General features: G+C 38.1%; 1 protein-coding gene and 1 long non-coding RNA gene across 4 annotated transcripts; one reads left to right on the top strand and one right to left on the bottom strand.

Moving 5' to 3' along the window:
* Positions 1-3,349: 3,349 nt before the first annotated feature.
* Positions 3,350-14,541, bottom strand: LOC311302157 (cytochrome P450 2B1-like). 3 transcript variants are annotated; one of them, XM_084427802.1, is made up of 9 exons: positions 12,606-14,541; positions 12,317-12,470; positions 11,719-11,871; positions 10,616-10,776; positions 9,552-9,725; positions 9,309-9,450; positions 5,767-5,954; positions 4,803-4,944; positions 3,350-4,172 (listed from the first exon to the last, which is right to left on the bottom strand). In XM_084427802.1, the coding sequence occupies exons 1-9, from the start codon at positions 12,798-12,800 to the stop codon at positions 3,982-3,984; spliced, it is 1,500 nt and encodes a 499-aa protein (XP_084283928.1). In that variant the 5' UTR covers positions 12,801-14,541; the 3' UTR covers positions 3,350-3,981. The 3 variants fall into 3 exon arrangements, with proteins under 3 accessions (XP_084283928.1, XP_084283929.1, XP_084283930.1); XM_084427803.1 differs by having other exon boundaries at positions 12,317-12,473; positions 12,606-12,727; XM_084427804.1 differs by having other exon boundaries at positions 12,317-12,473; positions 12,586-12,708.
* A 192-nt stretch (positions 14,542-14,733) lies between these two features.
* Positions 14,734-16,437, top strand: LOC311302164. The gene is made up of 2 exons (XR_014629546.1): positions 14,734-15,249; positions 15,576-16,437. It is a non-coding gene; the product is annotated as an uncharacterized lncRNA (long non-coding RNA).
* The last annotated feature ends 90 nt before the right edge of the window (positions 16,438-16,527 follow it).

Here is a 16,527-nt window from a genome sequence, read left to right as displayed (position 1 = left end):
CTTTTTCTTGCTTACCCGCACTTCTCACATGTTCCCGGTACCACCCACACCAAACGTAGAATCAGACTAATTAATTGTATACATTGCGCGTTCTGGGCTTTTATAAGTTGTACGGACTGCACGGATCAATTATCTGCCAGTATGACTGTAACTGAAGCCCAATTGTTTAATTTTGCATGAATGGCGTGCGAAATTGTGAGATATTTGTGCGAGCTGTTCCTATCGGATAAAATGTGTGACTCTATTGAGTTCTGTTGTGGCTGGTGTCTCTTCAAGATCTCTGATATCCTTTGGTCCTCAAGCCCAAAACCAGGTGAAAACCTTTGGGGCACATGAATAGGCCCAAAATATTCCTAAATATTTACAGCTCTTTTGTTCTGGTCTGGATTTTGAAGGGAATCATTGGGATTCTGTAACCAGAAAACCACACGCTAAGGAAACTCACTCACTGCTGTGTATCTCTAGATCTGTCAATGAGCAATTGATGTTGTGTGTTTTATTATTTCTGAAATGGCATTTTTCTATTTAATTATTTAAATGGCACTGTAACGCAGTTTGTTGTCGCAGGAAGGAGGAGGCGGGAACCAGCGATAAGTATAGTATAAGATATAATACTTTAATATCAAAATAAATAAACAAAAACAAAATAAAAGTAAAAGACAGCAGCCCCTCACGGACGACTGCTGTCACATATACCGTAACAAAATGAAACAACATAAATCCAGGCCTGAATCCAGGTCGTCGCTCCTCCTTTCATGCTTCGTGAGAGATACGAGACCGGTGCGTCGCGCAGATGTCGCTCATTAGTAATCACGCCACCGGCCTCGTCCTGCTCGCCACAGGCATGATACATTTTTACCTGACGAATTAAAGGCTTTCTGTCATGGCAACTCTGAGTGTTTGGCATGGTAATGAATATGACATTGTTGATATGCTTGGTCTTGGTGGAATTGACTTGCTATGATGCTGCTGCTACAAATGCTGAGACTCGCTAGGCTACTGCAAATACATTGAAGACAGACTGTTGTGAGCAAGTAAGACCTGCTGCTATTTATACTGATAAAAATGATTCTGTTGTTAACTAAATACTACAAAACAAATGTAATTTCTACATGAAAAAGTTAGTTTGGGCAAAATAAAATAAAAAACGTTGTAAATTGTATATTAGTACTCAATTCACACTTGTAGAACTTAAAGCGTAAGTATCAACGTTATAAAATTAAGTAAACCCTACTCAACTTTTCTGATACTGGTGTTCCCATTATGCACTGGGGAATGAATAATTAATAAGGTTGATTTTTCAATGTTTTCCAGCTCTATTTACACTGTTATCATTGCTTTTGTTGCTGGTTTAGTAACTTTGTGACATCTGGAGTTAATTTTCTACTCAAAATGGCGCAATCATACTTAAAAACGATCCATAATTAAGTTTACTTCATGAGCAAATTTTCTTTCAACACAGCAAAATTTAGTAGTTTGTACAAAGACTAGCCTTGTTTGATATACGTAATAAAATTATGCAAAAAAAATCTTAAGTTAATCAAGCTGAATTCTTTTTTTTCTTTCTTTTTTTTAGTGTAGGGCTTCACGATTATGATAAATCACAATTGTCTATTATTCCCTTGAAATTGATCAATCACAACACACTGGTCCAGCCAACCAATCAGAGCACATTGTGCTTTTCAGAAGGAGGGGCTTCATAGACAGGAATTAAACAGAGCATTACTGACAGACTGCGAAGAGAGGACCTGCAACAATGGAGAATATGAGAAAAATAATGTGTTTTAAACATTCAAGAATTAAAACCTGTTTTAGAGCCCAAAAACAAAATCAAGACTTTGTGAAAGGATATGATATTGCCCCTTTAAAGCCATTTACAAATGTGATGGACTAAGAAGCAATAGTATTTTCTAAGCAGAGATTATGTTTTCAACACTGTTTTTCAGGTTATGTGGACAGAGATCAAGATACTGACCTACAGCCTCATCTTTGATCTGAATCGGAGTCCACTGAAGGTCAATGTAATCACACATAACACTCAGCAAGAGGGCAAAGTTCACCTCGCCTCAGCTCTGCAGCGGCTGAAGGAACTATAAACCTCTTTAACCTTTTCTTAAATCTATGGAGCATGTGTGAAATCAGTCCAACATTGGAGCTCTGATTTGGAACATTGATTATTAACAAAGGCGCATTCGCTACTAATTTACTATTAAACATTGCACATCCATTAAGTTTGTGCACCTTAGACTTAAACTCAGTTTGTTAATTAGGTAGGGTAGACTGTGTACAGTTGAGACACCTTAAAGGGATACTCCACTTTTTTTGGAAATAGGCTCATTTTACAACTCCCCCAGAGTTAAACAGTTGAGTTTTACCGTTTTCGAATCCATTCAGCCGATCTCCGGGTCTGGGGGTCCCACTTTTAGCATAGCTTAGCATAATGAATTGAACCGGACAAGACCATTAGCATCTCTCTCAAAAAACTGAACAAAGAGTTTCGATATTTTTCCTATTTAAAACTTGACTCTTCTGTAGTTACATCGTGTACTAAGACCGACAGAAAAGGAAAAGTTGCGATTTTCTAGGCTGATATGGTTAGGAACTATACTCTCATTCCTGCGTAATAATCAAGAAACTTTGCTGCAGTACCATGAGTGAAGCAGGCGTAATGATATGACTCAACCCGGAAATCGGCTGAATGGATTCGAAAATGGTAAAACTCAACTGTTTAACTCTGGGGGAGTTGTAAAATGAGCCTATTTCCAAAAAAAGTGGAGTATCCCTTTAAATAACTTGCGTGTGCAGCAAGCACAATTTGTGATTTTTGCTGTGCACATGCGTATTAGTGTCCTCTTTGATCGTGGGAAATTTGAACAACGGACGCATCTCCGATCCGAAGATATCGGCAAAAGTTTTGTTTGTTTTTTCTTATGCAAGACGTTCACTTCACCATGCACTTTCCACAATGAATAGCTTATTATCCCTATATGACTGTTAAACGTAACTTGTATCATCACAAACATTCTGTGCCCTAAAAACTGGCACATTTCATGGTATTGTATTGTGTCATGCAAGGTCATTGTGAAATCTAAAGAAATGTGCAAGGTGACACGCGGAGGACAGTTGAGACACGTATCAACTGTACCCCACGATAGAGCTCTATTATGAAACACGCTGTTTAGTTGTTCAGTGTTATGATAACAGGTTAAACGTCGTAATTAGCCAGCATTGGACACAAATGAAAATAAAATTATGTGACATTTCCTGATTTATACATTTTAACCAGTGCCAATTAACATAAAATTAAAGAATTAAAATGAATAAAACAAACAAACATACATGTTGCCCAATTGTTATTTTATTTATTTGTCTATTATATTTGCAATGAACGGTTAGTTACCTTTACATCATTAAAAATTGGGTATCTCAACTGTACCATGGTACTGTCTCAACTGTACCACATATGGGTACAGTTGAGACAAAGTTAGCACCTTATTTTTATGAGCTAATGTCAGACTCATGTCACATGATCTAGTGAATCAACCAGTTTGACCACTTTAAACACATGGACATAAATACACATGTGAGTTTTGTCTCCACCCACTCTGTTGCACTCTGGTACAGAGTTTTAAAGTACATTTACACATTAATGTTCACTGTTACTGGGAGAAAAAGTGAAAAGATACTTACTTTAGACTTGAAAGGAATGCTTCATTCTCTCACTGAGGTGTCTTTTTATTTGTAGTAAAAGCATTTCACTATACAATTCATATAAAACTACATGTGGATATATTTCATTACAAAATAAAATGCATGCATCCATAATACAATTTATAATATTTATTATAAATTTATATAATTGTTTATAGCTGCGCTTAAATGTTTAAAACTTTTTGCCACCATGAAACAAAAATTGACCATTCTTGTTTTTTTATGGAATATTTCATGATGTCAGTCTGATACATTTCGGGTTACTGACGGTCACTCTTCAGTATCTCTGCTGCAGCAGATGATGTTGAAGGTCTGAGGAAGGCGGACGATACCCATGATCCCATCCATGTCCAGAGGCTGTGGATCTGGTGGCCAGGAGAAATGAATCCGCTGTAGGAGAGACGTGATGTACAGGAAGAGCTCCGTCCTCGCCAGCGTCTCGCCGAGACAGACCCTCGGACCTGATAAACCAGCACACATAAATATTTAGGCCTAAATTTAAGATTTATGTATTTGAGTTGCATATAGAATTTCCATTCATTCAGATATCAGAGATTTAAAATAAACAAGCCAGTAAATTTAATGTGATGCATGTATGTCATTCATAAATGACGATGATTTCTGCAAAAAAAAAAAAAAAAATCATGGCATAGTTTATTTGCAAGTATTTTATTTTATTTAAATAATCCTATTTTCAAATCAGTATAAATCATTGTGAAAATTTAAATTCGAATTAAATCTATTCAGTTAAAAAGTATGCATATGAATAGCCGTGGAACAAGCATTATTCAGTTGTATGAGACAAATTGGATTATTGATGACAAATATATAAACTTGTTTATTGTGCATTTAAAACACATTCAGTTAATCAGTACTATTACAGAAATCATACCCGTTTAATTAAAGTATGACTGACAAATAGGCATAACATTGCGTTTATAAGTTTGCTTATGTTAAAACTGTGTAATCCACATGGATGAATATTTTATATGCAAAACAAAAATTCATAAATCTTCAATTTTGGCCTAAATATTTATTTGCGTGTAATATTAGTCCAGTAACCTTAATAATATCACAAATTCCTGACTCACCCAGTGAGAACGGGATGAAACACTCCGGCTTGCTGAAGTGTCCGTTCTCATCCAGGAAATTCTCCGGGTTAAAGGCGTTGGGATGCTTCCAGTGCTCCTTATTGCTGAAAATTGCTGTCACGTTTGTTAGGATCATAGTTCCCTGTATGAGGAAAGTTAGAGTTAAATAAAGCTTTTCACAAAACCCAGGGTCAATATAAGGGTTAATGTTTTACATGATAATATTACATATATATTTATAAAAGATTCATTTAATTGATAGTACAAGTACAGCACATAACTTTTTTATATTTAATCTTATTATAATATGTAGACTAGCTTCCTTATCCTTACAGTTTAAATTAGGACTCGTCAAGAATATTTATTGCGGCAAGAATTTTCTATTTATGACTGGGAAACATTATTCTTTTATATCATATATATTTGTATAATATAAAAAAATATATATATATTATATATATATATGTTTTTTTTTTGTTTTTTTTTATACCAATGTGCTTAATTGTCACTAAAACAAGGTCACAATGCAAATGCATGAAAACAAATCTTAATGGCCCTTAAAAAAATAGGCCAATTTTTAATAATTTTTTTGTCAGGTTTTTGACAGGTTTCATGACAACGCAATTACTGGCTCACTACAATATGTAGACAGTAAATATCAGATGTGATTTACGAAGGATTAAATAATGTAAAATATAATCTCTGTCTAGTCTCTTCATAATTGGTTATTTATGACTCTGGTAGCATCTTTAATGCAAGGTTAACTGTATGAAAAGGCTGTGAAAATCCTTAAGGCCTCATGTACATCATGTCGACGAATAATTCTGGCTCAGCCAATTCATCAAAAAGATCTGACTCAATATGAATAATTCAAACATATTGCCAATGAAAAGCCGGGTGGATGTCTATATTTTTAGTGCGTAATCACTTAGATAACTTAATTCATCCAGGCTCCAATCATTACCTGAGGAATGTCGTATCCTCGTAGTTTTGTTGGACGAATCGTTTCATGAGTCACCCCAAGTGGTACAATATTGGCATAGCGCTGAATCTCGTGAACAGTGGCGTTGGTGTACGGTAGTTTGTCACGGTCATCCATGCTGGGCAAGCGGTCATAACCCAACACACGAACAATCTCCTCATGACATCGCTCTGTGTGAGAGATAAAAGGGAAATTGCATTTCCTGGCGCTTGAAGGTTAGTAGGAGTTAAAGATTTACGTCTTGTTTCTTTCAAGGCTGTTGGTGTTGAAAACGGCAAAAAGGCCAATAATAGACAGAGCATCTAAATGACCTATTAACAGTAAGTCACTCGTTACAGTAAATGGTTCTGAATTAACTGCAGAAAAAGGCATGGACACATTTACTGTTGCTCTGCAAAATTTCTCTAGTGAATTTCTGTGATTCCGGAAACATTGCGATCGGGAATTTCGCAAAAACAAAAAAAAAGTTCGATCCTGATCGATGTACTGCGTCAAAGACAACACTTTGGGGAATGCCCCTTAGTGTAATGCATCTGAAGTATCAATGAAACTACCTGAGGTTCGCTTTCAGGGGGGAATCGTTCCAATATCGGGTTCTTCCAATCGGCTTAGCTCTCTCCCCTCGCACCTTCACCAAGTGCATGGAAGGCTACAGGGCATCCGTGTGCTGAACTACATTGACGACTGGCTCATTATAGCCTAGTCTCAGGAGCTGGCAGTTTGGCATGGAGATGTTGTCCTTGGCCACATTCAGAGCTTGGGGTTGAGACTGAACACGAAGAAAAATGTGTTTACGCCCACCCAGCAAATGGTGTACCTAGGGGGTGGTTTGGGACTCAATTACGATGCAGGCACAGATGTTTCCTGCACGTATCGAGTCCATCCTGGCCATGGTGACCAGTTTCAGAGGCTGATAGGGCTCATGGCAGCTGCATCCAATGTCATACCTTTTGGCCTGCTGCACATAACATCGCCGAAAAACCGCTTTGACAGACACATCCATCACAGGCTGGGGCGCGGTCATGGACGGCCGCTTTATGCTTTACACATAAACTGCCTAGAAATATTGGCGGTCTTCCGGGCTCAGAGGAGCTTCCTCCCAGACCTCAAGGGTCACCATGTTCTCATGCGAACAGACAATATGTTGGTGGTGTCCCATCTGAATCATCAGGGGGGTCTGAGATCGTGCCCTCTATCCAGACTGACGCATCAAATCCTCCTGTGGTCCCAAGATAAACTGTTGTCTCTCAGAGCAATGTACGTCCCAGGAGACCAGAATCGGGGGGCAGACATTCTGTCGAGGCAGGGGCTGAGGCCCGGGGAATGGAAACTTCACCCCGACTTGAAGTCAATATGCGAAAGGTTCGGCCCGGTGGATCTATTCACATCTCGAGAGATGACACACTGTCCACTGTCCACTGTTTCACCACTTGGTGTAGAGAGCGTTGCGTGGACCCAGTTAACTGCCTGGTGGCTTCAGTGCCGGAGTTCCTCTTTACTCTCTTCTTCGCTGGTCTTACCCCGTCCACACTTAAGGTGTATGTGGCTGCCATTACGGCTTTCCACACTCCTCTTGGTGATGGACCTTTGGGAGGGTTGGTTGTACCTCAGTAGTGCATGGATGATGAGGCCTGCGACTCAGACCAGAGTTCCCACATAAGGTCTGGCAGTGGTTCTTGAAGGGCTGGTTGCGGCCCCCTTCGAACCTCTTGAGTCGGCTGCAACCAAGAACCTCACTCTCAAGGTAGCCTTTCTCCTCGCCATCACTTCTTTTAAGAGAGTGTGAGATCTCCAGGCCCTCTCTACATCTCCTGAGTGCCTGGAGTTTGCTCCCAGTAGAGTTAAGACTATCTTGCACCCCAGACCGGGCTATGTGCCTAAGTTGCCCTCTAATATGGTAGACTCTATGGTTCTGCAGCCTTTTTAATCTTCTCCCTCATGTGATGGTGGATATTACATACAGAAGTCATCCTAGTGGAGGAAGTCCAGTTGCTGGTGTTTCGGGTCACCCAGGAAGGGGCTCCCCACTTCCAAGCAGACCATCAGCAACTGGATAGATCATGCTATTTCCTTGGCCTATCAGGTGCGCAGTTTGCCTTCACCTTGCCTTCGCCACTCAACTAGAGGCATGGCGTCCTCTACAGCCTTTCAGGGGCTACTATCAAAGAGGTAATGTGATGCGGCTGGCTGGGCCACTCCGCACACATTCACAAGAATTTTTGGTCTGGACCTCCCTTCTACGCCGGGCGCATGAGTGCTCTCGTCTTAAGCTCGGCTTAAGTTAAGCTGCTGAGACAGCTTTACACTAGGTACAGGCAGACGAGGGGTATTCCTTCCCCAAAGTGTCGTCATCAACGCAGTGCGAGTTCCCTCGAAAGGGAACGTCTCGGTTTACGACTGTAAAGTTTGTTCCCTGAGAAAGGAATGAGACACTGCATCCCTTTGCCACATCTCCGCCTGGGAGCGACTTGCTTCATCGCGAAGCTAACACTGTTGTGTGCCAGCGTCCCTTTGTACCTTCCATGTATGCAGTCACATGCTACATCATGACGCAGTGGCAATCAGGATTTTATTCGTTTCATTCATACGCCAGACGTGTTTCGCTAAGGGGCATTCCTCAAAGTGTTGTCATCGACGCAGTGTCTCGTTCCCTTCTCAGGGAACAAGGGTTACAATCGTAACCCGAGATGATTTCGCTCATATTCAGGTTCAAGAAAGCTGCTTGTTTTGAAAGTGATTTCTTTGTGAGAAGCACTTCATACATCTATGTCATTGACAATAGAATGCAAAATTTTGCTAATGTGACTGCTATGGAATCTTGTTTCCACCACAAAAAAAAAAAAAAAACTTTTTTCGAAAATAAAAATGGCCATTTTGGCATAATCAGAATCTCACAATTCTCAGAATCTCAAAATTCAGACTTTTTTTTTTCTTACAATGGCAAGTTTCTCACACTTTTTTTTTTTTTCAATTTGAAATTTAATTTAAATTCTCAAAAATTGTCTCGCATCCCACAGCGTTTACGGTCTCACATCAATACACATCCACATCAAATAATAAAACACAATACAATAAACATCACTTGATACAAAAAACACATATGTAAATACCCAACCAGCTGCAGTCCATTGATTTAGTCCTTTCTATTTTTCAGAATCCTGAGGCCCACTTAGACCCCCAATTCTGATTAATTAATTTTACTGACTGATGAACAAAAGATTTCTGTAATCTGTTCACTAGCATATACTACTCTAATGCTACTTTATGCTACTAATTATTTCACAGAATTGCAAGTTAAATCCACAATTCTGAGAAAAAAATTATATTGAATTGTGAAAAAAAATTCTTGCAATTGCCAGTTTATATCTCAGAATTCTGTTATTTTTTTCTCAGAATTGAATGTTAAATTGCAATTCTGAGAAAAACGTCTGAAGTGTGAGTTATTATTTCTCTTTATTCAATTCTGCCTTCCACACCAAGATTCCTATAGTATTCGTATATACTGCTATGTTTAGCTTTAGTACCTTGTACATCTGGGTTTTGAATCAAGTAGATGAGCCCCCATCTGATCGTGGTCGATGTGGTATCCGTTCCAGCCAGGAACAAATCAGCTGTCGACATAACCAGGTTCTCCTCATGAAACGTGGAGTCTTTGTTGGACTTTTGCTGCTCCAGGTAAAACAAAACGATCAGTTTACTACAGCTAAAAATATCTAGTTTTACATATATGCATGTGATAACCCTTCTTTCAGTAACTGTGATCTCACTTTCTCGATCTCTAGCAGATAGGCATCAATGAAGTCTCGCGGGCTGTCTGGATCCAGAGATTCTTTGTGTTCTTTAACTTGTTCCCCGATGAAACCCACTAACTCACTGGCATTCTTCTTGATCTTCTGGTGTGGCCCAGGGAAATGCTTGATGAAGGGCACTAAGTTGAAAATCTGAGATAGACAATAAGATGATAGTTAAGTTTTAAATCTTGGTTTTAAATCTTTTTCACATTTGAGACTTCCTTTCAGTGCATCACGTTTGAGCTTCTGCAAGAACCAATGAGGTTCATTCTTGTGTTACGCATCACGTTTGAGCTTCTGGAAGAACCAATGAGGTTTGTTCTCATGCGTCAATCAGGTTCCATTGAGCTTCTCTTTATGTTCGTATTATATAATATGATATCATATATCATATGTATCATACAAAGTGATTTAAAAATGTTGACTAAACTGCTCAGTTCATATGGATTAGTTTAACGTTCTCTTTATTAACTTTTTGAAGCGTCAAAGTGGTAGTTGCGTAAAATCTCAATTTGTGTTCTGAAGATGAACGAAAGTCTTACGGGTTTGAAACGACATGAGGATGAGTAAATAATGACAGAATTTTTGTTTTTAGGTGAACTAACCCTTTAATCAATAAATTAAAGGGTAACTAAACCCCTGGTCAGAGCCTGACTCCACCCACTGGCAATTTTTGGAAAATGCTGGAAAAGTAGGCAGAGCCCAGTGGAGAGGGGGCATGCATCTGAGACATATCTCTCTGTAGGCAAGGGCGTGGTTAGCTGGTACCCTCTGAGGTCAGAGGGTACCACAACTTCCAATAGGAAAATTCAACTCCAGTAGCCACTGTTCAACCTGAAGAGGGCAGCACTCAGATGTTTTTACACCATATTTTGTAAAATTAAAACACTTTAAACACAAATGTCAAAAAAATTACTTTAATCAATGAACAGCACTAATAAAGCCCCATTCTTACAGATCATTAACTAAAAAAATTTGGTTTAGAGTTTAGTTACCCTTTAATGAAATGAAAATAATAATAATAAATGTGATGATCATACCTGTCCTGTAGCTGACGCTGCAAGAATGAAGTTTTCATTCAGGATTTTCAGAAGGTATGAGAAGCGTTTGTCATCATAATCAAAGCGATCTCCAAACACGATGGAACAGATAATGTTGGAAACTGCATTCTGTAATGCATGCTGGGGGTTCATTGACTTGCCTACAAATAAACATGCATTAGTATGAGTGGATATATGCCAGTGCTTTTATATCCAATCAATTTTAAATAGAAATTTGAATTGAACTCTTTACCCGCCATTGACGGATTTTTTCGCCCTTCATTTATGTGTTTACACAGCATGTCTGAGCTTCCGCAAGAACCAGTGAGGTTCATTCTTGTGTTATGCAGCACGTTTTAGCTTCTGCAAGAACCAATGAGGTTCATTCTCGTGTGTTACGCAACACATTTAATAATTTAATAATAATAATAATACCGACCATTGAAAGTGTTTTCACTGTTGTACGGTAGGGGGCGCTATTACACATGAATCTCCTGATCAAAACAAAGGCAAAAAGGAAGCAGAAACAAGCGATAGCATATAAGCAGATGTATGTGTAAAATAACGCGATTATCAACATATAAATCAAAACTGCCAAGGATGAGAGACTGTGAAGCTTTTTGACCATTGTTCTGAATCCGATCCAGGCGTAATCTTTGACAAAACTGCAATTTTCTAAATTGTTTGCTCAAAATGTTGCTTTTTTTAATGAAACTTACTCACATAAAAGGGTTGATAAAAAAATAATGCAAAAAAATAATAATTTTTTTGTCTAAAGCAGAGGCTTGTCCTTTTTTACATATATATTGCACGTTCAGATAGTCAAACAACCAAATATTCTGGGGGCCATGAAAATTTTGTAAAGATGATCAAAAAACCTGCCAGTCACCGGCAAAAAAAATAAAAAAATAAAAAAACGTGGCGAGGAAAGAGTTACATTTTGCAAGTATATGTAAAAAAAGTTGCTAAATATACATCCACATCATTTAAATACAAAAATGTTAATGTCACTGCAAGAAATGTTTAAGAAAGACTACTTTTGGTGATGTTTGACAAAGATAACACCATGGAATGAGTTCTAATAAAGGATGATCAATTCCTACCTTCTGCTTTAAGCATTTCAGAAATCAGATAGCGGCTTTCCTCTATCACACGATCTTCTACTGATTTCTTTCCCAGGCCAAAATTCCTGAGCGTGTGCAGAGCAAACCTTCTCTGCTGCCTCCAGGAGTGACCAAACGTGACCATTATTATACCTGAGAAAAAGAGAGAGCCAACGTTCTAATCTCAAATCTGCTCTTTTGCTAAATTTGTAGTCACATTTTTAAAGCAAAGTGACTCAAGATCGACCGTACACCATTAAAAATAAAGGTTCTTTATTGGCATCTATGATTCCATGAAGAATATTTAATGTCTAATGAACCTTTTTATTGCAAAAAATATTCAATATAGTGCCAAAAGATTTTTCAAATGTTCTGTATGCTATGTGAAAAAAAAAATATATGTGTGTATATATATATATATACATACATATACATGCATAAACATACATATACTTTAAAAGAACTATTCAGTGAGGTTATTTTATGGCATGCAAACAAAACCCCCTTTTGGGACCTTTATTATTAAGAGTGACTCTAAAGTTTAGAATGAAATAGTACAAAATCCACATTTCAAGCATCATAATATCATGTTACTCACCAAGTCCATTAGTTATCCATTCTATAAGAGGCATAGCCGGTCTTCCAGAAAAAGCTTCCTGAACCAGGGCTTCCTTCGTGACCTGGGCTGTGTTGAGGATTATCATCGGCTTCCTCCCAAGATACACAGTGGACATTTCTCCATACTGAGGAATCTACTTGGAGAACATTCACAAGTGTGTTTAAACTAAGAAAATGTTTCTGAACATATGTTTTGTAAGTTAAACATCTAATTTCAAACTAGGTCAGAGTTCAATGATAAGCCCATACCAAGCATACAGCAGACTCACTGATCTTATGAACTCCATTGGGTTCTTTAGCAAATGTGGTAATGATCCCACAAAAGGTAGAGGTCTGGGACCAGGAGGAGTTTGTCCTCTGTGGGAATTAATCCTGATGATCTCGAACAGAACCAGAAAGATCAAGCCCAGAAACAGAGCCAGGCCTACAGAGGCCAGGTCTAACTTCATGAGAGTCGCCCACATGATTGCTTTCAAGACAAACAGAAGAGCAGCGGACGACTGTGGGCTTTATAAACAGAGCGAAAGAGGGAGGAGACAGTGAGAGAGTTTGTAGGCTGTTAACCCTTTCAGCTGTGTTAGTATTACTGATTTGATGAATACAGCTATGATACCTGCGTCTTAACCATAGACTGTAAAAAATAAGGTCTTAACATATCAAACAAAATAAACAGAAAGTACATTTTGCCTATATAACACAGCCCTGCTGCATCTTGAAAAGTACAATTCTGCTGATTTGCAAAATGATCTAATATTAATTAATTTGATGATGCCGAGTGCATAAATATCAACAAAAACTCTACATCATGTACAGTTTTTATTCTCAATTTCACAGCAGTAGAAGAGATCATGACAAAACTTAAGAGAATGCTGTTCTGTTGTGGGTGGTGTCTCTTCAAGATCTCTGATAACCTTTGGTCCTCACGCCCGAAACCAGGTGAATACCTTTGGGTCACATGAATAGGCTCAACAACATTCCAAAATATTTGGAGCAGACAGTTGTTACCTGGCTCAGAGGAAGAGAGGAATCATGTCTTTGTAGCAGTTATTCTGATGATTAAGGGAAAATACAAGACGTCTTCACCTTATACATGGATGTCGAAAGCAAGAATACTAAGAAATGCATCACTTTGTGAGAAAGTGCCATGCTGGAGAGAAACAGGCACTATTTTTGGAATCAGTTCCCCAAAATTAGTAAGAAACAATTATTGGGTTTCATTTAGCAAATATGATGCAGGCCGGTGTAATCTATGAACATTCAAACAGAAGGTTTAGACTTTGCTGCCACCTATGAGAGAAGGAAAACACTCCCGTTTCCCATTTCCTTTCCTTTCCTTTCCTAGAGAGAAGGCTTTAAAGTTCACAGTGGTTTTCCAAGAACTGGTTTGTCAGACTATAGAAACTGGATGACTGCAGTAAGGCCTACCATGACATCTAATCAGAAAAGATAATTGTTCCTCATTAATGACACGCCTGCAAAAGACATGTAAAGGTGAGAAACACAGTACAACTAGGACAAAGGTGAAGCAAAATTCAGTTAAAATGATGAAATGAACGATGCAACCACAAGCAATACCTCATTTACACATTTGGTGGATTTTATGTTTGGCTGTACCTTGGTATTGCAAATTATAAAACGTGTAATAAAAAAGTGTGTATTTTAAAATACTGGCTCGGAACACCAATAAATACCATGGTGATGAATGCAATCATTCAGTTACATTTATCAGACATCTGTATCTGATGCAACCTCATGCAATAATTCATAGCATTTTATGATGTTCAATAAACGAGTAAATAGAACATGCAGAATACCATGGTGAATTTGGCTATTTCTACCACTTTGGAAGTAGACAGTCACTGCTCAAAATAAAAGGCATCAAATCAGCAAGTGTGCTTTTTCTTTTCTTTTTATATTTATTTATTTATTTATTTAAATTTACCTCATAGGAAGAAGTGAAAGTAGGCAACTTAGCCCAAAATATGTAAAGGAAAAAGTAAGTGAGCTTGTTTTTGATCATCGTCATGAGAACTGGCGTTTACTGCTTCTAGGCTACATCTCATGTCAAAGGACAGCATTGTCGAATTCTTATATCGTTTTAGATTAATTGTTGCCATACGTTTCCGTGTTGATAAAAGGCGTCGTCTGTCAGCAAAATAAGGAAGCCCGTACTATTAGCGTTCTTCTTTCTGGGGAAACGAATTAGAAACGAAAGCATAAGGTTTGGCTCGCGAATCATATTTTGGTATCGGTTCTTTGTAGTGAATCGATTGAACCGCAGTTCAGACGCAGGTTATGGCAATCAGGAAATGCAGGTTATAATCCAGGACCGCAAAACGGCAACAATACAACAATTTTCACAGTTGACTAATAAATGTTTCAAGTGCTGTAGCCTACAAAGGGTGTAAATAGTAGCCCTAATAATATGTGATAAAAAAGAATAACATGATTTTACCATAATATATGCCTCACACTTTGCTTTTTTGTAAGTGTGATATCAACAAACCGAGAAATCTACTTATGACTACCACTGAAATGGTTGTAAATCGCTTCATTATTAAAGTGATATTTCAAAAGAATAGCAGAATCATTTGAACAGATTCACTAAAGTTCAAACGTGTCAGTTCAGTACAATGATTCGTATCCAAATGAGTCATACATGTTAGTTTCGATACGTTTAAATGCCAGTGGCGGTGTTTAACTTCGTTCAAAGCAGGCTGATATATTTTGCTTGTATTTTACTGATCGATTCAATAGTCACGGGTCAGTGACTACTTCAAATGAACGGAATTTCGCTTTCATAATTAAAAAGATCGGTCACATCGCAGTCGTTAAAGATGACACAGAACGGTACCGGAGGTTCACTGTACAGTGCAGTGCTCGCTAAAGGAGCACCAGCATCATCCGATACAAGTGAGTAAATGACAGGTCATTTTACTACTTATGAAACTTTTATCCAAAGATCTCCTCGAGAAGTTAACTCGACAGTTTAGCTACACACTTAGTAAGTCTGTGAGGGTAGTTTATGAATCAAAATAGTTCCATGGTTACCTTTTTGTAAGGGGACATTTCAATCTACATGTAGACTGAAATGTCCCCTTTCAAAAAGGTAACTATCTTTACGTTAATATCCCATACCAACTTTTATTACAAAATTGCAATTATGCTGTTGTTGTGCATGTTATACTGTACATTTAATGTGGGAGAATAGTAACCATATCCATCCACCCATCAATCAGAACCAAGCACTGACCTGATGAAGCTGAAGAAAGCACTTCGGGATCTGATGGTCCAATATCCTGCAGGCGTCACTTTGAGTAAAGCACGCAGGTCCTGCCCGCTCCTCCTGGACTCAGTGGTGCTGAACGGCTACGCTTCTGTCCGCCAGCTCTTGGCATCTATGCCTGATGTGGTGATACTACAGGGATTAGGTGTCCAAACATTCCTTCTCCCCGCAGACACTAAACTACAGCACAGACTCTGGAGTGGTAGCAGTGTTTACGGATAAGTTATCCCTCAATACTCTGCTGTCTAAAACAGGACATTTGACCAGATGACCAAAGCAGCCGCTACAAATGTGAATATTTTCCTTCACTAAACTGTGACTTCTGCAACCTGGCCTGGATGACCACAGACAATAGCAGTAATAAGGATACATGGATTTTTTTTTTACCTTTTTTTTTTATTTTTTTTTTTACTTTTGACCAGATGTCTAAAATATATTATAGAAATCGCTGTGTTTACATCTTTGAAGACCACAAAAGCACTTCATTCTTGTATGTGGTCACACACAAATCAGGAAATATCTGCAAAATTCAGGAAGTTGTATGAACTAATTAGGCAAATCGTGGGTTGTTTTCCTTAGTCTTAGAGTATGAGATTTATATGATTGATTATAACTTTATATACTAATATTTACACATTTTAAATCTTCAAATGTTTTAAAAGAAATGTTCACAAGAATTTATTTTTTAATAAGATTTATTTTATTACATTTGCATACAATACAATACAATACATGCATCCTGCTAAAATGACACTGTAGGTTTGATAAAATATTGTCAAAAAGGATCTGCATTAAATGAAAACTTTGATTTTAAAGCATTTGTGTTTTTTCTCCACTCATATGAATAGATTTTTGGGGGCATATAGATATAGTACCATGACGTACATGATGCATGAACTCAACCA

The sequence above is a fragment of the Rutilus rutilus genome (genome assembly GCF_951802725.1).
Source record: "Rutilus rutilus genome assembly, chromosome: 13".
In the NCBI taxonomy this organism is placed as follows: Eukaryota; Metazoa; Chordata; class Actinopteri; order Cypriniformes; family Leuciscidae; genus Rutilus; species Rutilus rutilus.
The sequence above is the reverse complement of the archived record's forward strand: the minus strand, read 5'-3'. Positions and strand labels throughout refer to the sequence as shown.